Source organism: Pyxicephalus adspersus, chromosome 7 (genome assembly GCF_032062135.1).
Source record: "Pyxicephalus adspersus chromosome 7, UCB_Pads_2.0, whole genome shotgun sequence".
Classification (NCBI taxonomy): Eukaryota; Metazoa; Chordata; class Amphibia; order Anura; family Pyxicephalidae; genus Pyxicephalus; species Pyxicephalus adspersus.
The window spans coordinates 66,951,797-66,976,272 of NC_092864.1; the positions used below are offsets into that span (position 1 = coordinate 66,951,797).

The window sequence follows — 24,476 nt, forward strand, 5'->3', positions numbered from 1 at the left end:
CACACAATGGATAGCAAACGATCGTCACCCAATCAGATCCCCCAGGATGGGACAGTCGTTCGTTTCCAGTGACAATCCTCATTCATCGGCGTTGTTGGCCAGTCGTTGTGCCCTTTTTTTTGTTAATGATTATCGGACAATCGTTAGTCGTTTATTTCCAATTATAATTATTGCATGTGTGTACGTAGCCTAAGCATTATCAGTGCAGTAAAACATTACTGATATTTTTTCATAGATATCTACATGGCAGATACAAAAGAGGGACAGACGGGAAATTAAAGCATACTTAATCTCAGAAATTTTACTTTAAATAAAAGGATACCCTTTTATGTTAATTAAAAACTCTGTTCTTTTTTTAGTGCAACATCCTTTTTTCAAATAAAAAAAGGCACAGCACCGCCTAGGCGATCGAGAATGAATGGGAGCAAAAAGCCCCCCGGAGGCGCAGTGCCAGCTTCGGGACGAACGTGCAACTCCTTTTTTAAAAAAAAAAACAGTGCAGCACCTCCCCTAGGTGATCGAGAATGAATGGGTGCGCAAAGCCTCTCGAGATACCAACGTCACACACCTCGGGAAGCTCTTGGGTGCTCCTTCTGTGCATGCCCGAGCATTTTGGGCAAGCGCAGAAAGAGCCTTTTCGCGCAGAGAAAAATTTGCCAAACTCACGCATGCGCAGTAAGATTGGCAAGTTTTTTTCCATCCAACGTCACCTGATCTCCTCCCTGGGTCAGTTGACATAGGAAGAACCTGGAAAAAGAGAAGATGGAGGTGCCCGGACAGGAGGACGGTTGCCGGGACGACGCAGGACCTGGTGCAAGACACCTAAAAAGTATTTTTTTAAGCACTTTTCAGTTTAGTTCCTCTGTAAAGCGCACCTAAATTCAGAATTTTTACTTAACATAAAGGAGTATTTTTCTTTTTTAAGTGCAAAAAAAAAAAAATGTAGCACAGCCCCTTTGTCTTGTTAGCTGCTGCAATCTAAACAGAATGGAGTACAGAGCTTCCCAGGATAGCTACATCTCACATCCCGGGAGGCTCCTGGCTGCTCACTCCTCTGACCTCAGGCATGCCCAGGAGGGGCCCTTTCGTCAATGGGAAAAAAAATTGCCAATCTCACGCATGCACTGTGAGATTGACCATCTTTTTTCCACATCTACGTTACCCAATCTTGCGCCTGCGCAGTGTCAGATCATGTGACTAGGAAGAAGAAATGGGCCTTGGGCGCTACTTCTGCACCAGGCCGAAGACGGTTACTGTGATAACTTAGGACCCAAACGAAGAAAACTCCCAACAGATCTGCAGGATTAAAGATGTTTTTTTTTGGTTTTAGTTCAGCTTTAGGGACAGAGATTTAGTTCCAAGACCTGACCAGTCTCTCTGACAGGGAGGGGGGTATAGTAAAATGGAACTAGCCGCTAATATAGTAATATGTATTATTGAGGCATTATTATCAGGACTCCCTGTAGTTTTAGTATAAGTAACTGGCAGCAAGCTTTTTCCTGTCAGTGTCTCAGCCCTGACAATCATTCAGCCCTCAGGCTTCTATCACTACACTCTCCTGTCATCACCACAGACATCCCATCCTGAAACACTTGGCGCCAATGTACGCAAATGACGTAATGACGCTCCCTGCGTAGTACGGGGCAGACTCCAGTCGTGCGCATGCGCGGTAAGTTGTCACGTCCAGGCCGGTAAACAAGGGATGAGGCGGCTGCAGAGTCGGAGCAGACGGTGTCCCGAACACAGCTGTGCCTAGGCGATAACAGGACGTGACAATGAACCTTGCCAGTCAGAACGTAGAGGCTGGAGGTGCCCAGCTACTATTCGCCAACTTCAACCAGGATAACACGTACGTGAGTCTAGGGAACCTTACTGCCTAGGTAGCTGTGTACTTTATACCAATATAAACTGTGCAGCCTGCCAGGTGTTGTGTGTCTGGTGTTTTATATGTTGTATATACATTATTATATATATATAATGTGTTATGTATTATGTGTGGGCCTGAACAATGCATAAGTCTCCTGTAATTGTTGGGTAATGCTGGGCCTTGTAGTTCACATCCCTGCCTGAATGGGTTCTTCTATGGGACTGATATCCATGTTTATTGTATGTTGTATGTGCTGTGTCATGTCTGTTGTGTACATGTGACATATATATATATATATTACCAGCTAACTCCTATGGTGTGATACTTCCCCCACCCCTTAGATTGTAAGCTCCTCAGGCAAGGCTCCCCTCGTCCTCCTGTGTCACTATCTCCCTATTTATTGTACAGTGCTGCGTAATATGTTGGCGCTATATTATTACCGTATAACAATAATAACAACAGGTGCAAAGGAGCAAAATGCTTTGTTATTTCTAGGGAAAAAAAAACCCCCCCCATAGTGCAGGGCAATAAGCTCTGTATTGTAAGGTGAAGAAATGCCCACCCATAGCCTGTGGTGGTTGGATAATAAGAGAAGTGCTTATGGGGGATGGAAGGATAAGGTAAGAAAAGCAATACCCCTGGCAATGTTGCCTAGCTCCACTGCAAGGGGGTTTTATAGCTGAACCCAAAATTCAGCTTCATGATGTATGTATAGTAAAACTTTTTTTCTTTAGTTTGTATAAAGAAGGGTTAAAACATCTGACAACAAATTGTGTGCAGTCTCACTGGAGAGATCTGTACAGGTTGACATTCAAATATCCAGCCATCGATAATCCGGTTCCTTCAGATCTCCGGCATGGATTTCGGAGCGCATTTTCCAACTTCAGTACTCAACCCAGGAATTTTTTAGAGCCGGGTGGGTAGAAATTGTAGGTGGGTGGCATCCCCTGTATTGTGACCCAACTCTTCAGTAGCCACATAAAAACAGCCGGGTGGTTACTGAAAAGTGCCGGGTGGTGCGCCCAGCTAAAAGGGCTTGGGGAGAACACTGAACTTTACACTTTTTTTCTGGAGGAGCTGTTTGTTTTGATGGCGCTGTACTCCAGAATCAGCTGTGGGGTCTTGCTTGCACATGCTTTCCTGCTCATTCCTTCTCATTTTTTCGCTGCTGTATAGCCCCATTATGGATAAAGCATCCATTTAAAAGACTGAACACAGTTTTTTACTGGTAAATATGTATAGCATATATAAAAATCTGGAATTTTCCTCATGTCCGGAGGTTGCTGGATTTTTTAATGTCAACCTGTACACCTAGGCTGTGTACACACGTGCAATAATTGTCGTTGGAAGGATCTTTCACAGTCTTTTCCAATGTCAAAAGACTGAACGAGCTCTGTACATACATCACCATTCTGCTCTATGGAGAGAGGAGGAGAACGATAGAGCGGCACCCCACTGTGTTCTCTCCACTTCACTTCCATTACGATTGTCCTTCGTCCGGATAACGAGCGCTGTACACATGCCAGATTTTGTCTAATATCAGTCCTATCAGACGAGAATTATCTGAGGTATGTACGTAGCCTTATTGTCACAAAGAGGGGTTATCCAAACATCTGGTAGTTGCAGATTCCCCATGGGCGAAATTACTTTCTTCTGATTCTGGTTACAACTTTAGGAATGTGGATTTATTATCACTTTCTGTCCTGGTGACTTACTATTGGGACTGATGGGATGAATCACCTCAATGGTGACACAGACAGTGATAAAAACTCAGCAGGATTTCTAAACTTTTCTAACTGTATGAAAAACAATTGTTTGATATATTTAGAACCCGTCATTGGTTTTATTCCTCTATATTCTTTCTCTGGATAGACTGACTCCCTCTCTTCATGCCCATTTTCTGCAAGACTACAAGTGATGGGCTGTTCATAAATGTAGAGTTGTCACCAGAGCAGAAAGTGACACTTTACCATTAATAACACTTGTTTTATCCTTTCCCTGCTATATCAAGGACTGTAAATATTTGGATATATATACATCAATTATCTGTCAACTCTTCAGTTTATCTACAGTGATCTGTGATCCAAACACCGGTGCATTGCTGCATAGCCACTGATATCTCTGAGGATAGTATTGCACCTTCTCCAGTCTCCTTCACAGGATGTCTATAATCTACAAGCAGACCTGGATGTAAAGTTTGATTGACTGTAAGGTCTGTGAAAATGTGGAATCAGCTCCCTCAGGAAGTAGTTTCAGCAACTACTATAGATTGCTTTAAGAAAAAGCTGGATGATTTCTAGAAGCACAGAATATAACTGGGGATTAAAGCTTTAAAGTAAAGATAACAGAGACTGTTTATCCAGGGAACATCCGATGCCTCATGGGATCAGGAAGGATTTTTTTTTCCTCTAAGCAAAAAAAAATCCCCTCTGGATCAACTATGTCTATGGGATTTTATATGTGGAATATGTATTTCCCTAGTGGTTGAACATGATGGATCTGACTTACTACATAAGATTTTAAATTGGTAGCACTGAACTACACGGTAAAGCCAGATTCGTTTTTAATTCCTAAAGCCCAACTCTGGGCACCCAGATTTTCCAGTTATTGGTTGTCTGAGTAGTTTTTACTTTACAGTACTATCTTGTTGTGTATTTACTTTACATTACTGGTACAGCTGCTACATCGTTCTGGTCGATAGTGTAGATTTTGCTTTATTTTTCAGCCTGATGTGACATAAACTTCATCTAATAGACCTTTCAGCAGTGTTTTGTCTCAGCCAACCTCTCCCTCTTGTGTTATGCCAATGGCTGCCATCAGTGACCAACAGCACCATCATCCCTCAAAGTAAAGCTTGGATTTATGTTCTTAGAACCCTTTCAGTATGAACTACTTCACACTTCCTTTTGGTTATATGAGCAATATGTCACACATCGTGCTTACTGTTATCTAGTTAAAATTTAAAAAGAAATACTTTTGTAGAGGCTCCTTTACAGAGCCTGCCTTTGCATATTTGTCCATGCGTATGAACAATTTAGTCAAGGTGTATGTACTCTGTTGTGTAAACAATAGCAATTTACTCTGTAGAGGCCCCACATCGGACCTGACCTCCAGGGTTGTTACTCTACTTTTCCCCTCATGTGTTTACTATCTCAAACAAACATCGTGAAAAACTTTTTTTGTTTTTTTAAATGAGGAAATGGTAAACTTTTTTTGCACTTTACATCTGTTTTCTTTTTTGAGGAAATGTCCTGTTTTGTATAGTCCTAGTAATTCCTGAAAGAGGTTTCTAACTCTTCCCATTCTGTTTCTCCTAAAACAACCAGGATTCAAGGATTCAACACCCCTTTTCTAAAGTTGCAGCTGAACAAAAAAAAAAAAATGATCTCCAAACGTATTTTTTCCTCTGAAGAATATGTGCTTCTTTCAGTGACCTTCATTGTGTAAAGCATTGTTCTGCCAGATAGGGCAGTGTGAAATGCTGTCTGCTTTAAATAGAACTCTATTGTGGTTTGAATAAAGATTAGATCACATTTTAGGTGCATCCTAAATGCAAGTATTACAAATATTTTAATTACAGTTTACAGAAGAATTAAAGAAACTGTGTGACTTGTTTCCATCTTTTAGTCCTCTTGTTGGTAAATGTTTTGTTTGTGATCGCACAGTACTCTAGGGCTTTTTAGAGTATTTTATTGGCGGTCTGACAATTACACATTGAACTTGTCAACTTTGCTCAAAACTGATGAAAACAGAGCCAGTGTACTGTTTTCAATGGGTCTGAGGAGACAGTTAGGCTACGTACACACTTCAGATGATTCTCCATCGATAATCAGGGTTGATATTGGACGAGAATCTGGTGTGTGTATAGGATCAATGGGTGACAGATGAGGAACTATCGTAATGAAAGTTAAGGGGAGAGAGCACAGTGGGGGTGCCGCTCTGTTGCTCTCCCCCTCCCCTCTCCATAGAGCAGAACCGCACTGTATGTACAGCACTCATTCCTGCATCATGCAGTCTTTTGTCTTTAGAAAGGATTGTGAAAGATCCTTTCCAATGACAATTATTGAATGTAAAGACATGGTCTTAGACGTGGCCTGAGAAAGATAATTAGGTAGGCAAATATAAAGCAGGAAATAGACAACTTGCTTGAAGAAGGTAAATTGCAGGTCAAATGCACCTGTCATTGGGTGTCGGGGAGAACACTGGGGGGAATCATATGGTACACATTGAAACAAGGTTTTAATTATAAACACAATGGGTATAATTATTTATATTAAAGGGTAACTATACTTTCAAAAAAAACTATACCTGGCCTGTTCACTCAAACATGGACAGTATTACCATTTTAAGTGTCTTATTTAAATTAAATCTCTATGGTTCAAAAAAAGATATTCTGAAATTACATTACCTGGTAAAGCTTTTATGGGATGTTGTAAAACTGCTGCCATCCACAGTTTAAAAAAAAAAAGTTTAGTTTTTTATATGTGGAATAAGTTTGATTTCTTTTGTGTATTCAGAAACATTTCCCCGTCATTGTGAAGGAATTACCTGCTAGTTTGAGGTGTTGCATTCAATCAACCTTTTTTTTTTTTTTTTTTTTTTTTTTTTAGTATGTATTAAAAAAGCTGTTTTGTTTCATGAGAATTTCTGGACATGCTGGGTATTGTTTATTTTAAAATGAATTTTTACACCAGTCTAGTATTTTCCTCCAGGCCATAGTGAAAGATAATACTCTTGTTTGCAAAGAAGTTAGTCAGATGCTCTTGACTCTTAAGTTACATCATGTCCATTTTAAGGCTAGCAGGAAACATACGCCAATGGCCAAAAAAAAAAAAAAACATGGAGAAGAAAGTAAGTCTATATATATTGGCCTCAGATTGTAATAAAGACATATGACTATGATAAAGAAATTAGATTGTGAGCTCCTTTGAGGGACATCTAGTGACATGATTATGGACTTTGTACAGCGTAATATGTCGGCGCTATATAAATACTGGGCAATAATAAATATAGCAAAAATGTGCAATAAAATGAACATATCTGCCTGTTTTTAAAGTTTTTCTCAATGAACACAAAGCTGCTTATATCTAGATCACAAAATTGGCTGAATAGAATTAAAATACTGTGGTCAGTTAATGCAGTTTACGGACAATTGAAAAGTTGTGGATGGTGTTGGAACCTCTTTCAGGCTTTTGTTGGTCTGGGTCTTGTTGAAGAGGTTCCCCTTGGCGTTCTGATTATATTTGTCTTCTCAACAGCAACTAAGGAAAAAAACTTTGTGAAAAATCCTTTCCAATGACAATTATTGAACCTGTGTACCCTGCCTTAAGGCTGGGCCCTGTCTCCTCTACCTTTACACAAGCTACAGGCGATATAGCATGGAAACTTGCCATGCTTTAACCCTACTTTTGTCAAATTTTGATGCGCAGAAGGAGCCGATCTCATGCATGCGCAGTGAGATGGACAATTTTTTTTTTTTTTTCATCCTACGTCACCCAATTTCATGCCTGGGTCGGGTGACGTGGGATGAAGAGCATCCTGATCATGCGCATGCTGAGACGACGCGGGACCCAATGCCGGACACCTCCGGAGTCATTGGACTGCCCTGCGAGATTGAACGTAAGTGTGTTTTTGTTTTTTTGAGTTTTGAGTATAGTTCCTATAGTTTAAGCAACCATGAGGACTGCCTATTTGGTTTCCATGGAAAGCTATGAGCGCTATGAGCGTGTGTTTCAGAGGCATTAACAAATGGGTGGTTGGGTAGAGTGGGAGTTTAAAGCAAACAAACACTAGGCCTTGGACAGTATACACCCATCTGCAGCTGCTTCTCCTTCCTTCTTTTCCTCTTCAGCATGGAATACAAACTGATGTGGAATTTTTGCCCTCTGATCAGATTTATTACACTGTCTCCTTTCAATACTTTGATACTGCCTAGCAGTTTATTTTTTGTTGTGTTGTAAAAAAGATTGTATTCTTTCAATTCTTATGTTCAGTCATTTATTTTGTTTTTGTAGATCTCTGGCTGTTGGAATCAAGTCTGGCTATAAGTTTTTCTCCTTGTCATCTGTGGATAAACTAGAGCAAATATATGAATGCAGTAAGTTTACTTTTACGATAACCAAAAAAAGATTTTAACATCTATTGTTCTTTCTACTTGTTGCTGGCCCTTTTGCACAGTATCAGCTTTTCCTATGTAATTCTGTTAAATTTTGAGTATTGGCAACAACAGCATTTATTATATGTGCAAGTATTGCAGACTTGCTTCTGAGTTTGCCCACCACCTTCTTCATCTCTCCCACCCACCCCCATCATCCTACTTTCCTGGCCATTTGGGTGTCCACTGAGGATGCATCTGCTGTGGATGTTTGCTGCAGTTGCTTTGTTCTGGCTCCTATTGTGAGCTAGAATCTTACAGATATTAAGAATGTACACAGTGCATGCTAGCAGATCGGTAAACAAGTTTTTGGCAGAAAGAACATTACCTAATAGCGTTTCTTTCTGTAGTTTTAATAAGCTCTTGGGTAGAGATAATTGCAGGACAATAGTTGAACATTCATGTATTAGTGCTGAGAATACTAATAAAATCTTCTCTGTTCCACTATTTCTCCTCAGCTGATACAGAGGATGTCTGCATTGTGGAGCGTCTGTTTTCCAGTAGTCTTGTTGCAATCGTCAGCCTCAAAGCACCACGAAAACTTAAAGTCTGCCATTTCAAAAAAGGAACAGAAATCTGTAACTACAGTTACTCCAACACAATTTTGGCTGTGAAATTAAATCGTCAGGTGAGTAAGAGATGTTAACGAGGTGGTGGCTGAATGCATTTGATGAATTAATCACTATGAACATCATATATATATATATATGTGTGTGTAAATATATATATATATATTTACTAAAATTGAGAAAAGCTAAAAGTAAAACAGTAACTACCCTGCCAATAGAAAGGTTGATTACTTTGTATTTACTGTGTTGCTGTGTCCTAATGACATAGAGACATATATACAGTATGTAAATGGACTAATCAAATGTCCTTTCTTTGTTTGATACAGACTTCTGACTATATATACTGTTATCACTCAACTTTACTGTTTTTTCTTAAAATAATGTTCCGTTTAAAAAATTGTTGGAAAACATTTACTGACCTAAATTGTGGCGATTACCGCTCATTTGCTATCAGTTACAATAAAATCAATGTATGTCTGTCAAATCTGGCAACTTGGAAAATGTCTAGTTATTTAAATTATTATTGTACCCAGTAAACTTTTACATCTGTAAATGGAAAACTTTATAGTTTAACGAACTGCAGATTGTAATGTGAGTAAACGTTTTTCGTTATTAGGGGGTAGGGAGGAGAAGACTAGCAAAATCAGAGAATTGCTTTTAAAGGTTATTAAAACATCACAACAAAAAGAAAAGCTCAACCAAGATCCATGGCCACCCCATGTAGAATAATATCCATGTATCAGATGCCAGAATTGTCATCTTCATAGCTCTTGAATTCTCCTAAATAATACACTCTGTTATGTGGCTCAGGCTTTGTAACTGCACAGCTACGTGATTTATTTGTTTATTTTTGATAACTGATAATAATAATAATGGGCAAATGTTTGTGATACAGAGGAAGGGGTACAAGTCCGACTAAGGATTCTTTTCCTGATCAGAATTGCCCTGAATGTAGACAAAGCAGAAGCGTTAAAAGCAGTTGTAGGTACTGTATGTGCCTACTTTTATACTTACCAGTAGCTTAGTCAAAATCATGCTTCAAATATTTCTTGGTAATGTTTTAACCATTCAATCAATACATTATTCTATTTTGGTGTAATCTTGAGGTAAAGTATATTTTTTCTATCCTCACTGTAGGATATTGTGAAAATGTTAATAATTGATTAACAAATAATCATCGATTCCAAGTAAAAACTTCCTCACAATAAATCATACTTTTATTTTTGTTCCATAGAGGCTGATTGTATGCCTTGAGGAGTCTCTGTACATACACAATATAAGAGACATGAAAGTCCTGCACACTATTCGGGAAACTCCTCCTAACCCCGCAGGTATGTTTTCTCACAAAAAATGCAAGTTCTTTTTTTCTCAAGCAGGGCTCCTCCCAGTGGGTGCTGGGGGTTCCTTGAGCAATGAGAGGTTTGTGTCTGTCGGGTCAGTGTAACTGATACCAATGATCTTTTGGCTATCTGTAAGGGTAACTTTCTTCCCATTGGCCATCGATGTAGGAGGCATTCTTCCTACGGACCACCACACTAATGTAATGTAATTTGTGGATACAGAAATTGCAGCAGGGGATTCCTGAAGACCTGAATTTCTTTTTCCAGGGGTTCACCCGTGTTAAAAGGGGCAAGAAACACTGCTCTAAATTCTAGCCCCTGTGGTAGCTTTTTTTTTTTTTCTCCCCCCTATTGCTTCATTAGCCATAGAGGAGAAATACTTATCAGCATGAGGAAGCTTGTGGCTCGTTCCCTTTACTCCTATGCCAAAGTTAACTTTACTGACAGTGAAACTTACCTGCCTGAGTGCACTCTGTGGAAAGAATGGTTTTAGATCGAGTGTGTGCACGCTTTTGGTTTTATAATACATTACCCAAAGGGTGAATAATAGGTGCCTGGAGGAAAGTAATGTGAAGTATAACAGCCTACATCACTGTGAGAAAATGATTAGCCTGAAGTATTGGTTCACATTTACATTTTCATTTTGTCCACATAATTACTATAATGTTTCTGTGATTATAACCAAACACTGTAATTATATTATTTGTTTCCCCTCCCTAAAACCTTTAATTTCTCTTTCTATTCCCTCTTCTCTCGTTTCTTCTGTTCTCTCTCCCTGCAGTTGTTGAACCTTGCATAGGTTTCAGTGGCCACACTGCATTCTAGAACTTGTTTTTTCACTGTTCACACAATGTTGTGTGTAGTGTTGGTAACAAATCCTGACCTGACTGTATTTTTTCTCGACTTCCTTTTACATACTCCTTTTCAATGTGTCATTGAAGATATTTTTTGCACATTTCTTTACAAAACTGACAAATATAGAAGCCAATGTTGAGTATGTTTTGGTTAGAAACATTTGAGGCTATCTTTTAATATTTTAACTATTATTGACTTTTTTAAGGTCTATGTGCATTGTCAATTAATGGAGACAACTGCTACTTGGCCTATCCTGGTAGTGCATCTATCGGAGAGGTCCAGGTCTTTGACACTGTGAACCTGGTGAGTGCTGTTTGTGTTATTTATGTTCCATATTGGTATTACATTTACATCTAATGATCAACTGACTAATTAAACCTGTCAGTGGGAGTTCAGCTGTGGCAATTTACATAATCATTTAGCAGTAGATCCACTTAAACTAATATTTAGATTGCAATGCTTGACAAAATACTGTAAAGATCCTGCACATTTTATACCAAATACTTATATTTGTATTGTCTCTCTATTTTTACAGATGTTTTTTTTCCAAGCCAGTTTATTCACCTATTTTACTTCTCTGAAAAGGAAAAGCCTACCCTGAACAAGCAAAAATGCTTTGGGCATGATTTATTAAAGCTCTCCAAGGCTGGAGAGAATACACTTTCATCAGTGAAGCTGGGTGATCCAGCAAACCTGGAATGTATTTCTTCAAAGTCATTTGCTAGCAAATGTTTTGAATCTTGGATCAGATCTATTCCAGGTTTGCTGGAACACCCAACTTCACTGATGAAAGTGTATCCTCCCCAGCCTTGGAGAGCTTTACCAAATCAGGCCCATTGTCTCTGTATTAGAATCATACCTATATTCATAGTATTATTTTTGTGGGGTGTTTTCAGTAATCTTTCAGCAGCTACAATTACTAACCAAATATAATAACATAAATGTGTCTGTCAAATTTGGAAACTTATGAATAGCTGGCCGTTAAAATGATCACGTACCTAGTATGTTTTTTTTACAGCTGTAAACTTTACTATTAGTTTAGCTAACTTCAGAGTATAATGTAAAGGAAACCCTTTGGCTGTTCTGTTCCTTTAAAAGGCAATCCAATGGAATGTCTCAACAAATGGAACCCACTACTGACCCATGCTCCTCCTTGCCCAATTACTATTGGACATACTGGTACTTTTCTTCTGACAATGGGGTGGTTGGGGTATGTTTTATTTTTGAAATGATGACTCAAAAATGTGTTGAACTTCAGGGGAAGTACACATTAAAAAAAACATCTAGGCCATGAAAGTAATGGGACAACATTGCTGGACTGAACTAATGCTGGCTATGCCATCATCCATATAACAAAAACAGGTTTCTCGTTTTGGTTCTTAATGCTAAAGGTTGAAAATTTCACATAACTTTTTTTTTTTACTTTCAGTGTTTGAAAACATTTAATATTTTCACTGATGTTTTAAGAATAATGTAGTTATCTTGTGGACGAAGAAACGGCTGATTCAGCATTTTTCTCTTGGTTACAATAAACTATCAAAATCTAAAATGTTTATATTTATATAGTTTGTGTATGGCTGTGATATACTTTGAGGATGCATGGAAGAAATAATATATACCAAATATTACAGTAAAACTCCTTTGGCGTTTCACATTATTCAATGTTTTACAGAGAGCTGCAAATATGATACCTGCTCATGACAGCCCACTGGCAGCTTTAGCATTTGACGCAAGTGGTACAAAACTAGCAACTGCATCAGAAAAGGTAAGGCATGTTTTTCCTGTATTAAGATTGTGTTCATTTAGCAAATATTGACAGCTAATGTCTAAGTATTGGGTTAAAAACAAAAGGACAATTAAAATATTACAAGTTTTCGTCAAAGGGCTTATTAAATGCAGGGGGTCCACAGATGCTCATCTCTGTTGCAATTTCCCAAAATATCCATCATTGAAGCATAGGTGAAGCATGGAGAAATGATCTAAAGGATGATTGGAGAGGAATTTATATAGATTCATGAATGGGCAATCCACAGGCAATGTGCAACACATTCTCAATGACTTGAGTAGGATGAAAATAGCTGTGCCATGGAGTTATCTTAATTGAATCATCATGCTGATGGGTGTGTTGGCTTACAAACACATAAAATTTCAGCTGCCTATGAATCAAGTCCCTGTTTTTTTGCAAACTATCCCTACTGGTAGAATCTTCAGCTTCTGATGTATCCATTAAATTGTGAAGAAACATAATAGTTATGTAATAGGTGGGATGATGGATCACAATATCCAGCACAGAGATGCAGGCATCAACATACCTGGAAATGTTTGGATGCTGAAAATTCTAAAGAAGCAAATATTTCAACCCATCCTATCTTTTGAAGCAACAACAATGAAATTGTAACCAAATAAATCAATTTCTTTTTTTTAAAGAAGACTAAGGACTCTTTGGTGTGTGTTTTTCATGCCTTCCCTTCAATCAATAAATAAAATGTGTGTAAAGTTGGAAGTTAAGGCTGAGTTTAAACTAGAATGTTAGAATGTGTAGAAACTAAAATATACAAGTGGGATATAAAAGCAAAACTGAATGATATTAGGTGCAATATAGCTTATGGTCACTATTTACTTGTTGGTCAGAGACCTAAATTTACCATCTAAAACCCATTAATTTACGAGTCTGTGCATTCGACTCAACATTGCAAAAGCTTATGATTGCCCCTTTCTATGTTTTAGTAAAATATAGTTCCATGTAGTGAAAGGGTCTCTTTAAAAACCTATATTTTTTTCCATAAAAAAAAGGGATTGGATTGTAACATTCCAAAAATTTCTGTAACACCTATATTGGATTTCCTGGGTTACTCTTTCTACTGCAGTAGTAATACCTGATGACAGTTAATTAGTAGGTCCCAGATTTTACAGTAGTGAGAGATCCTTGTCGGGATTATATCTTTCATTTAACTACCTACTACTTCCCCCAAAAACTTGGTGTATCAGTCCACTAGTGGTTTCTCTTTTATGTGGAATCAATTTATTCTCATTCCTTGTGGCCACTTAATAACATAATAACAACTAATAAGCGACGAAGAATGGTTTTAAATGTTTGTGTTCTCTTTAGTGGCATTGAATGAATAGAGTACCTAATTTTTTTTTTTAATAATTTTTGTAATTAGTTGATGAACATCTTTGAATTAAGGTGGCATACCTAAAACAATAAAGACACAACTAAGAAAATCGAGATATATTAAGATATATTAGTTGTGGATTCTGTATATAATTGGGTTGTCCTGCTGTGGAGAGCAGCACCCTTATTACCAATAACGGAGATAACAGTAGGTGTGTTTTTTTATATTAGAAGATATATATTTTCTGTTTCTATAGGGCACAGTGATACGCGTTTTTTCCATTCCAGAAGGTCAAAAACTGTTTGAATTCCGCAGAGGAGTGAAAAGGTGATTTAGAAATATTTTTACTTTTAATAATATGTTATTTAATCATTTTCATCAATTGGTAAACTACTTTTAGGACTTGTTTAAAATCGAATTATATTTTATGTCACGTTCATAAAAAATATAGAGCATTTTAAAGGGTTCACAAACTTTTAAGCACCACAATAGATATTCTTTTGGTTAAAGTTCTAATTTAATGCCACCGGTCCTTGATGGCGCCATCTAACGTACAGCTAAGACTCCTTCTCCGAGTCCTAAAAGAAAATATATATATATATTAGAGTATTTGTCAGGTTGTTTCTAGCAGGTTAGAGACACCTGCTGCTTGTTTACATTAGAAGGCTGGCAGGTTACCAGTGTCTGTATTGTAATCTTTAAAATCTAAACTTCAAATTTAATCTGCATGCATTTTGTCTTTTCTGGTTCCCTCTTTCTCTACATTGACATACTAAGCACATTTTAAAAACATTTGTGTCATTAGTTGTTTTAGACTTATTAATGTTACTACTGTGTCTATGCAATGCAAACTAGCAAGGTGCTGTATATTTCTGAAAACTTACCTCAACCCAGTAATTTCATTTTTGAGCTGGGTCGAAGAAATGGTAGGCGGGTGGCAGCCCCTGTATTGTTACCAACTCTTCAGTAACCATCCAAAAACTGTCAGGTAGTTACTGAAAAGTGCCAGGGGGTTCCCGGCTAAAAGGGTCTAGGGAAAACACTGTATCTGCACCCTGCATGTATTTAGTACACCATTTAGTATTCCTCCTAAGAGCCTTCCACTCTGGGGCTGACTCTTTAAAGGAGTTACCCAAATATCAAAATGCCTTGATGGATGTCATGAAAAGAGGCATTCCTAGGCAGCCAGCATTTGCTTGCAAGTCACCCCCACATGTGATGCTCCACTTCCATTATTGAAGACAATCCAGTAAGTGAAAGAGGCAAGTCAGGGTGTAGTGGAAAGGGTTGAATAATTCTAGAATTTTTAGAGCCAATAAATGAGGTGAGCTTTATATAATTTGCACAAGCTTCTAGTAAATACTGTGCAAAGCACTTAGTGGGCAGTAAAATTTATGTAATCAATTTCATTGTAGTAGACGTTCAATTTTTTCCATTTTAAAAGGCTGGAGTTCAACTTTATTTTTTTCACAATGCTTATAGCTACAGAGATGAACAAGGGCTTAATATAAAGTGCTTTCTCTTCTTGTTCAGAATATGTAAATATATATGTAATTTATTGACACATGTTTACTTAAAGCCCATCTGACTTAATTTTCTTTTTCCTAGGTGTGTGACAATATTTTCCCTAGCTTTCAGCATGGATGGCATATTTCTTTCAGCTTCAAGTAACACAGAAACTGTGCATATTTTCAAGTTAGAAACTGTCAAAGAAAAGTACGTATTCATTTTATTTTCCTTTGTCATTTATACTCTGTATATATGGAAAAAAATGGAATATTCACTTGCATATGTTTGTGCACCTCAGTTTGTCTTTATATGAACTTCATGTGCAGCAATTCTCAGACTGGGAAAGTGTACTTGGTATATGTATTTTGCTGCTAACCTGGACCTCAATTTTAACTAACATCAGGTATTATAAGAAGGCATACCGTGTTTCCCCGAAAATAAGACACTGTCTTATATTTTTTTGGGCTTCCAAAAACACACTAGGTCTTATTTTCAGGGTAGGTCTTATATACTTTTTTTAATGAAAAAAAAACACCATATTCCCAAATTCCCCTTACAAATTCCCCTTCTGATCACTCTGTGCTTTTTTTCCACTGTTCGGCAGTTAGGACATGGAACAGCAGGTGGCGCTGTGCCGGTTTCTTTCGCTCTGCTTTACAAACAGGAAAAGACACGATGCTGGCAGAGGAGAGAAGAGAGACGCTGCTGCAGCCAGAGACACACGCAGGATCGCGTATCAGGTGAGTATATTATTTTAATTTTTTTTTTTTAACACATTTTTAAGGGCTCACTAGAACAAGCCTGGTTACATGCACTTCAGCTTCTGACAGGCGAAGTGCATGTAATATCACTCCGCCTGTGACAGGAGCCGGAACTACAAGGAAAGCATCGGCTTGTGCGGCTGTGTGTTAGCCCGCTGTGTGTACACCCCGCTGTCTCCCGCTCGGTGAGTACTGTTTTAATTTATGTTTGCTTTTATTTTTTTCTTTTTTTTTTCTTTTTCTACTAGGTCTTATTTTCGGGGTAGGTCTTATATTAGGGCAGGTTGGGGGGGAAAGTGCTAGGTCTTATTTTCGGGGTAGGTCTTACTTTCGGGGAAACACGGTATTAGCCATCTAAATATTTGGAACAGCAGACCTAATAAAACTGCACTCCAGCCCCTTACTTTAGTTGTCACTTTTCCAAATATATTATTTCTTTTACCACCAATGACCCTAATATTGAAACCATTTGTTCCATAAATGTAAAATATAGGTTTTCATCTTATACACTAGCAGAATATTGTCCATACAGTTACACCTTTTGGACAATATAGCCTAATACTTATTCATGTTTTGTTTAGAAATGTGTATATATACATATTTAATATATAATATATTTTTATTTTTAGGCCTGTTGAGGAGCCAACCACCTGGACGGGATATTTTGGAAAAGTTATCATGGCGTCCACCAGTTACTTGCCCTCACAAGTAACTGAAATGTTCAACCAAGGAAGAGCTTTTGCAACTGTTCGTTTGCCTTTTTGCGGTCACAAAAACATCTGTACATTAGCAATGTAATTTCGAATCTTTTTTTTTCCCCCATTATGTTCCCATTATATTTCCTATAATATGTGAATAATGATCTTACTAACAGAGGTTTAAAGCTCAACTCCAGCTTTTGACAAAAAACAGCTAAACAAAAAAAAAGTGCAGCTTTACAGGAAAAATCTTCTCTCCTGAAAGTCTGTTCAGTCCAGAAGCACAGCGTTGCATCACCTAGACATGTCATCATGGGTCCACCACTAGTACTCCTCTGGAATGTGTAGTACCAGTGCTGGTGATTCATAAAATGTAACTTTTGTGTTTTATTTCTGCCCTTATGGCAGCAGCTGCCTCAGAGCCCGGTGGGTTAAAAGTCCCTTGAGCACTGTTTAAAAGGATCTTTTTTTTTTGTAAAGCAGGGGTATAAGGGCTGTGTTTTTTTAATATTGGAATTGGGCTTTAGGTACTTTTTGTGAACTGTAACCTGTAATATATATTAGTTCTTTCTGTCCAGTACAAACCCATTGGAAACGTAGTGTTATAAATAGGAATATTTTTTCTGTTCCTACTTTCTTTAAGGTTTGGGAAGAATAGGTAAGTTTTACAAATTCTGTTTATATTGCCATCATTGACACTTTAGGAGTGACTTTTCCATAGCTTTCCTGAATCTTTTGGAATGGAAAAGGATTAAAATATCTTTTTGTTTTTGCAGTAGGTGCCTTCCTAAGTGATTCTTATTCTCCATTTTTTATTAGTCAATTAATAGGAGAAAAGATTTACAATGGAAAAGGGGCGGGCAGACATCCATTTAAATCTTGTGCAATCTGAAAAGTCTAAACTTAGGCTTAAAAAAAAGTTCTTTAGTACCATCAGGCTGCAAAAATGTATATAGCTAAACTCTTTTTGAAACTTTTTGTTTGTAAATTTTGTTACCACATGAAATGTGCTGAAAATATGTGCTCTCAATTTGAAACAGTGGTTACCAAGCAAAAAGAGAGGGTAAATTTCACTAGTTGAGTTTCACTAAAGTTTCACTAAAAAATTTCTTTATTTAAAGAAATTGTATTTCTTAGCTGAACTAATACCAGCAGCTACAGCCCGTAATTTTAAAAAAAAGAATGAATACTTGCTTTTTTGGCAGCCCCTGCATCCTTTGTTGGCTCTTCAGTAGAGTAAACTAACCATGCTGCCAGGTTGTGGTCTGTAGTGTCTGTCCTCTGGCAGACATTTGTCCTCTTTCTTTAGCTTTAGCTTTAAATGTAACAAGTATTCTCACTAATAATATACAAGATTTACTCTTTTCATAATCTGCCCAATATAATTGGTTTTCCAACCTACAAAAGGTTGGTGCTTTAAAAAACAAAACTAAAAATTCAAGGATAAGGGCATTAATAAACACATTTGTGGCTTTACTATGTACATGCAGTTGAAGCAAGTTTGAGAATAAATTATTTTCACTAAGACAAATTCATTTCTGTAACGTGGCCTCTATCCTGAGCCTTTCAGTTTAGAGTTCCCTTTTTAGCCTCCAGCTGTGCTTGAGAGTTCACATTGAATAAGACATTTCAGGAGCTCTTTAGATATGCAGGCTTTTCCAAGCTCAAAACTGGCTAGCATAATTTACAGGGGATGGTCTATGCTAAAATGGCTTGGAAACGTCTCTTGCAGCTTTTATTTCTGTATTTATTATTAGTTGTCTTGAAAAACCAGCAACTATATAACTATATTTTATTTTTTTTTTTAAATATGCACTTAACCTTAAATTGTGTGTTTGTTGAGGTTTTGAAAGATATTCCTTAACCTTTCTGCAATGATTTATTATTTAGAATTCATATTAATATATCAATAAATGTTCACATTTAGGATTCAAAAGATTCCTCGGTTACTTGTTGGTGCAGCAGATGGTTACCTTTACATATATAATTTGGACCCACAAGAGGGTGGGGAGTGCACACTAATGAAACAACACAGGTAAGAGAAAAACGTCATAAATGGCAAAATATGGCAAAAGTGTTAATACTTAGTTGTTGTGAACCTCCAGCTTACAGTTTCTTAACCTCAACCTCACAGTTTCTTGTGAACTTGATAGCCAATGCCCTTCATTTGAGACCTACCAAGTAAAACTTTGGGCTTCTGTTGGCTCTCTGTCTTTGCTGTCACTAACAGGTCTGGTGCCCACTTACTATCAAGAACCAATCAGGATGGTTCTCAATTATGTGATCACATTCAGCTAGTGCGTAGTGATCCTATGTAGGCTGGAGGTGTCATTGACCAAATAAACATTCGGCCTGTAGGTGGCACTGCTGTCCTCACCTCCCAATGTTCAATTAGAATATTAAAATTTAGGAATAAAAATCTCAATTGGTAACGAATTTCAAGAGAGTAGCTATCCTTTATAAAATGTATTCATATTGCTCTCCAATTTAGGGTTTCACAGCGAGTTGGGCATATTTCTCCATAATTTTGGAGCTGCCTGGTAATTTATTTTTTTGATCTGGAGTCTCTAATGCTATTCACAAGCTTACTGATGTCTCTATTCATAACTCCTCAGAACAATCTTTCCTGAACATTTCTAGAAGGCCCACGAAGATATAACGAAAGTCCCCCAAGTCATCATCTAGGTGCTGCCAAAGCCTCCATACCCTTCAGTTGGATGCAGCCTTGCAGATGTCATGCAAGGGCCCCATAGTCAATGATGCAAAGGCATCCTGCATATTTTTTTCTTCTTTCCCCTATTTTTCTTTACCTTTCCCTATTTAAAAAAAAAAAAAATTCCAACTCTAATGCACTTCTGAGTGTTTTTAATTACCCCTAACATTGTTTTTTTGTAAAAGAAACTCCTTTCTATTGCACTGTACTTATCTGTTTATATCTGCTTATATATTTTCCTTGAAATCTTTGTCAGTTGTTACTATTACAGGTCTGTTTTCTTTTTGTGTTATGTTTTGTTTGTTTTTTGAGTTGTTAATAAATCTAAAAAAAATTAGAACTAAAAAAGTAGAAAACAATGTATTATGGTTTCATCTTTGCACATTTGTCAGCCCGTAATAAAGATATCAAAACAGGGTTTTTATGAAAAGCGTAATAAATAAAATAATTTATTGCAGATTTATTAAAGTTAGATACAGCCAGAGAAGACCTTTTACAGAAACCGGTTAATCACAGCAGCCTGTGTATTTCATTCAGGTGCGGGTTTTATGTAGGGAAGAGAACATTTGTGGTTAAAAAAATTTTTTTATTAAACTTGTGGGTTAGGTTTTAAAGCAAAGTGTAGGTTTGTAGGTTTTAATATCAATGATCTCTTTCTGTGTAATGCTTCTATCTCATTTTAGTTTAACATGTCCATAAACCTTTATTTTCTCTCTTTCGATTTGTTAACTATAGCATAGGTGGTGTGGACTATTTATGGTGTGTATTGATGATATTATTACTAATAAACAATATTTATATAGCACCAACATATTACGCAGGTGTTGCATATGACAGACATACAGACAGTGACACAGGAGGAGGAGAGGACCCTTCCCAGAAGAGCTAACCATCAAATCATCATTATGCTTTAAATTACTATTCCAGTTTTAACATTTTGTATTGTTTGAAAAATGGGATTAGTAAAAAATAGTATGTGAACTACCTATTGAAAATTGATATGTGATTTAAAGAAAAAAAAAAAGATGCCTTTGTATTAATTCTAGACCATTAATTTACTGTTTTTCTCTTTAATAAAAATAGGTGATTGAAAATTATGTTTGATTTTTTTTCTCTTTTTTTCCCCTCAGATTGGATGGAAGTATGGAGCCTTCCAATGAAATTCTAGAGCCAGCATCTCACGAAAGACCATTAGTGTCAAAGAACTACAGTGGTGCAACATCAAAAGATACATATTCCACATCACCAACAAATCATGGTAAGTTGTAAAAATATCATTGAATGTTATTTTGGTACTGTATTATGACAGATGCAGAATAATATTGGTCATTTTACCAGACCCAGATTTTGCTGCATTTGGTGTCAGAGGAATCTTTGGAAAGCTGAATTCTCAAATGCTTGTGTTGTCATCTTCTTTACTTCCTATTTATTTGACATTTCACGTCTTGGGTCTTGTTTTAGTAAAAATAGCATAACGCCAGATTAAAGGATCAGCTGTAATATAATTTGCACCCACCAGAGGATGGGGGAGTGGACAGTAGCACAGGGCTGTTGACTCAACAAAAGTTGTGTTCACAGCCCTGCACTACTGTCCCCCCAGGATGTGTAGCAGACCTCCGGTTGGCGATTGCTGAATTAAAGTATTAAAATTTAGGAAGAAAATATCTCTATTGGTAACCAAAACTAGCTATGAACATTTGAACTAGGCATTTGAGAGATCAGCTTTCCTAAGATACCATTTACTATAAAATCTAAACTGCATACTTTTACATGCTCAATTGGAACTGGACATTGCATTTGGTTCGGGGATCACTACACTCTCTGCCATCAATGAAAAAAGTTTTGTAATCTGTAATACCTGAAAATCTAAGCCAGAAGGTTGAAGATAATGTTTGCATACTGCACCATTGATTGACTACATCACTAATATTTTAATTTATTTTTAATTCATTGTAATTAATTTTTAATTGTATTATTTAAGGTTTTAGTAGTTACCTGGATACTGAAGATGTTTATGCATATTATCATTAGAGGCATTGAAATGTTGGACACTGCTGCCACAATCGCAGGTTGTATCATTCATTCATCCTGTTCACATCTCACAGTACTTCAAAGCACAATTATAAATATTTATATTTTTTATAGCGAATTCAGGATACCCTGTCCCCAATTCTTCCTATTCTTTCCCATGGGTGCACTGTAGGTACCACCCTGCTTGTGCCTTGTCAGGAAGAATGGGCTCTGTGCAGTAACAAATTAAAGAAAATCTACTTGGTGGTCATGACATGCTTGTATCCCTCTAAATCTCCAGGCAAAACACCAAAAAGATAAAAAGCTTTAGGTGTCCACCATTTTTTAAACACAATATAATTTCTAGCCAGATTGATGGAAGGCTTTTTTAAGTTTGAATTTCCTGACAGTCCACTGCTCATTTTAGGATAAAAATTAAAACCACAGCATTGGGTCTTGCCCTAGGCTTGTTCCTGAACATACTTTGTAGAAGATATTTTATCTATATTATGTAACAGACAAAAAAAATGCAAAAATCTAATTAAAAATAATTTGCTGGATTTTAAAAACCTAAAATTGTTTATTCAAGAGCCAAAGGTATTCCTAACATGCTTTTCAGCCTTTGCTTATACAAACAGCTGGTAGGATTTACAGTGCACCACAATAAAATGAGAATGGACTTTACTGTTATCCCTGTAGATGTTTGGCTTCATTACAAAATATGCCAACATGCAGTGTTTGCTAATGTTCCAGCACTTAGCTTTATCACATGGTGTGCTAAGAAAAAGAATAAAGTCTGTAAATGAATACATAAATATCACTAATCATTTTGTGTTTCTCTGTACAGCCTTTTCTGATGAACTTGGAGCTGTGGGTGGGACAAACCTGGAAGATGAAGCCCATGCTCTTCGACTAGATGAAGACAGCGAGAATCCCCCCATGATTTTGAGAACAGAGTGAATATCTGTGCTAGTAGTTTCTCATTGTATATACAAAACAAGACCAATTTATGGGAGTCTCTTGTGTTTGCTGCTATGGACATCTGTAAGAGTCAGTCAGGGAAGCATCGGATGCAGTTATAAATTCTTCAGAATATTTTTGGGTTCTTTTTAACAGTGCAAGTAATACAGATCTTTTCACTTAAATTTAAGTCCAATTTTAGCTGTTGTCTGGTTGCCAAATTAGGATACAATCTGTTGCTTAGCATGTTGCCGTTTACCAACCGAGTCTAGACAAATAGAAACTGCTACACTAATATTTTGAATATTTTTAAAACTTGTGTGTAAAATATATTGTGTGTATATATGTATGATTTTTTTTTTCCTGGCTAAAGTAAAAAAAAAGAAAAATCTAATTAGCTGTGAATATATAATAGTTGCTTCATCTATCATTCTGTTATGTCTGATATCTAAATTCTGACTTGTATAGTCATCTCTATGTGTAAAATGTTTTAAGCTGTCATTTGACCAAAGCCAGTGCTGTATATATTATGGCTTACATGCCTAACCAAATCTTTGTTCACAGATTCTTATAATGTTCTTTTAGGCTGCCACATACTTTTCTCAGTTATGCTTGAGAGCTTCATAGATTTCTGTATATTGAACACAATTTTCTCTTAGATTTTTTTTTTCTTCTAAGGTCCTTTTGCTGTTCCACAGTCATTAAATGTAGGAAAACAAAAGAAACTAAAGATTGCCGATGCAAATATTAAATTGTTTTTTTGCTCAGAAAGATGTGGTGGAGATCCGAGTGTAATGTGAAATACATCATTAGGATATTTATGGATGTAACACTGTATAAAGCTGCATTCCAGTGCACATTTTATTCAGTAAGCGAATTGGCTTATATATACCAAAACTATAATAAATGCTCCATTTTGGTATGCTGTTGCTTGTAACTTGGTGATCAGGTGAATCACGCCTGTAATTTCAGGAAAGACACATGTCTTAAAAGTCTTTCAAATACATAAAAATATTTAATGGTCAGTTCACCATTTGAGTTCAAGTACAAATTTTGTTTTTGGTGGTTGCTGGACAAATAAACCGCCTGACAATTAATCTGTTTCTTAAGGACTCCATTTGTTAGCAGTGCCTGAGTTCCTGTGTCTGCATAATTGCATTCATTAGGGCTTGTGTAAGTAGGTTTTGTTTTCCTGCGTTTTGAACTGATGTCAAGCTCAGGTCAACTGATTCCAATTCAAATAAGTAGTGTACTATACAACTTAGATCAGTGTTTCTCAGCCTCTTTAACTTCCGGAACCCCTGCTATATTTACTATATGCACAGGTCACAGTACATAAGTGTGGTGGTTGGTAGGATGAATGCTTCTTACAGTGCTGAAGAAGAATGTCACTCTTACAGGTTAGCCATAAAGATTGGTGTCGGATAAACTGACCCTGAGAAGCACAAACTGCTCAAGGATCAAGGAACCCTAGCTCAGAACCCTGGTTGGGAAACACTGACTTAGAGGCTATTTTTGCAATGTATCCGATTTTTTGAGGTGCATCTGGATTGCTGACAAAGCAGGACAAAAACAGCCTTTTTTTGGATGCTGTGCATTTAAATTGATGTAAATAAATGCAAAAATCTTGGTTTGACATAAATGCCTATCTGTACACGACTTATGAGGGGTTCCCAATCTCCCAGGTGGAATTTTTGAATGCATTTTATATTAGGAGTGTGTAACAGTGCTTAAAAAAAAAAAAACTCTAGCTTGACAAAAACACTGTCAGGGAGATCTCTCTTCAAACACCAGGGTTTGAAGCAGTTAAAACGTGCATGCATCTGAAACACGGCAACATGAGATTTCTACTGGAAAAAAAAATATATGCAATCTCGTTTCAATCTTTGCTTTGCTTCAGTTTCAAGCAAAATCCATGTTGCTC

General features: G+C 37.0%; 1 protein-coding gene across 2 annotated transcripts; it reads left to right on the forward strand.

Moving 5' to 3' along the window:
• The first annotated feature begins 1,657 nt into the window (after nucleotides 1-1,657).
• On the forward strand, nucleotides 1,658-23,649 carry WIPI2 (WD repeat domain, phosphoinositide interacting 2). 2 transcript variants are annotated; one of them, XM_072418847.1, is made up of 13 exons: nucleotides 1,658-1,849; nucleotides 7,882-7,964; nucleotides 8,480-8,649; nucleotides 9,825-9,921; nucleotides 10,991-11,088; nucleotides 12,458-12,550; nucleotides 14,158-14,228; nucleotides 15,510-15,617; nucleotides 16,801-16,965; nucleotides 18,797-18,904; nucleotides 20,713-20,840; nucleotides 21,564-21,651; nucleotides 22,440-23,649. In XM_072418847.1, exons 1-12 carry the CDS (start codon nucleotides 1,776-1,778, stop codon nucleotides 21,611-21,613), a joined length of 1,245 nt encoding a protein of 414 aa, XP_072274948.1. In that variant the 5' UTR covers nucleotides 1,658-1,775; the 3' UTR covers nucleotides 21,614-21,651; nucleotides 22,440-23,649. The 2 variants fall into 2 exon arrangements, with proteins under 2 accessions (XP_072274948.1, XP_072274947.1); XM_072418846.1 differs by lacking the exon at nucleotides 21,564-21,651 and having other exon boundaries at nucleotides 1,659-1,849.
• The last annotated feature ends 827 nt before the right edge of the window (nucleotides 23,650-24,476 follow it).

Excerpts from the sequence above, each read along its gene's own strand:
- WIPI2 (XM_072418846.1), top strand. The coding sequence starts at position 1,776 with ATGAACCTTGCCAGTCAGAACGTAGAGGCTGGAGGTGCCCAGCTACTA. Across the intron at positions 9,922-10,990 it reads AACTCCTCCTAACCCCGCAG|GTCTATGTGCATTGTCAATT; the intron begins GTATGTTTTCTC and ends GACTTTTTTAAG. Across the intron at positions 12,551-14,157 it reads TAGCAACTGCATCAGAAAAG|GGCACAGTGATACGCGTTTT; the intron begins GTAAGGCATGTT and ends CTGTTTCTATAG.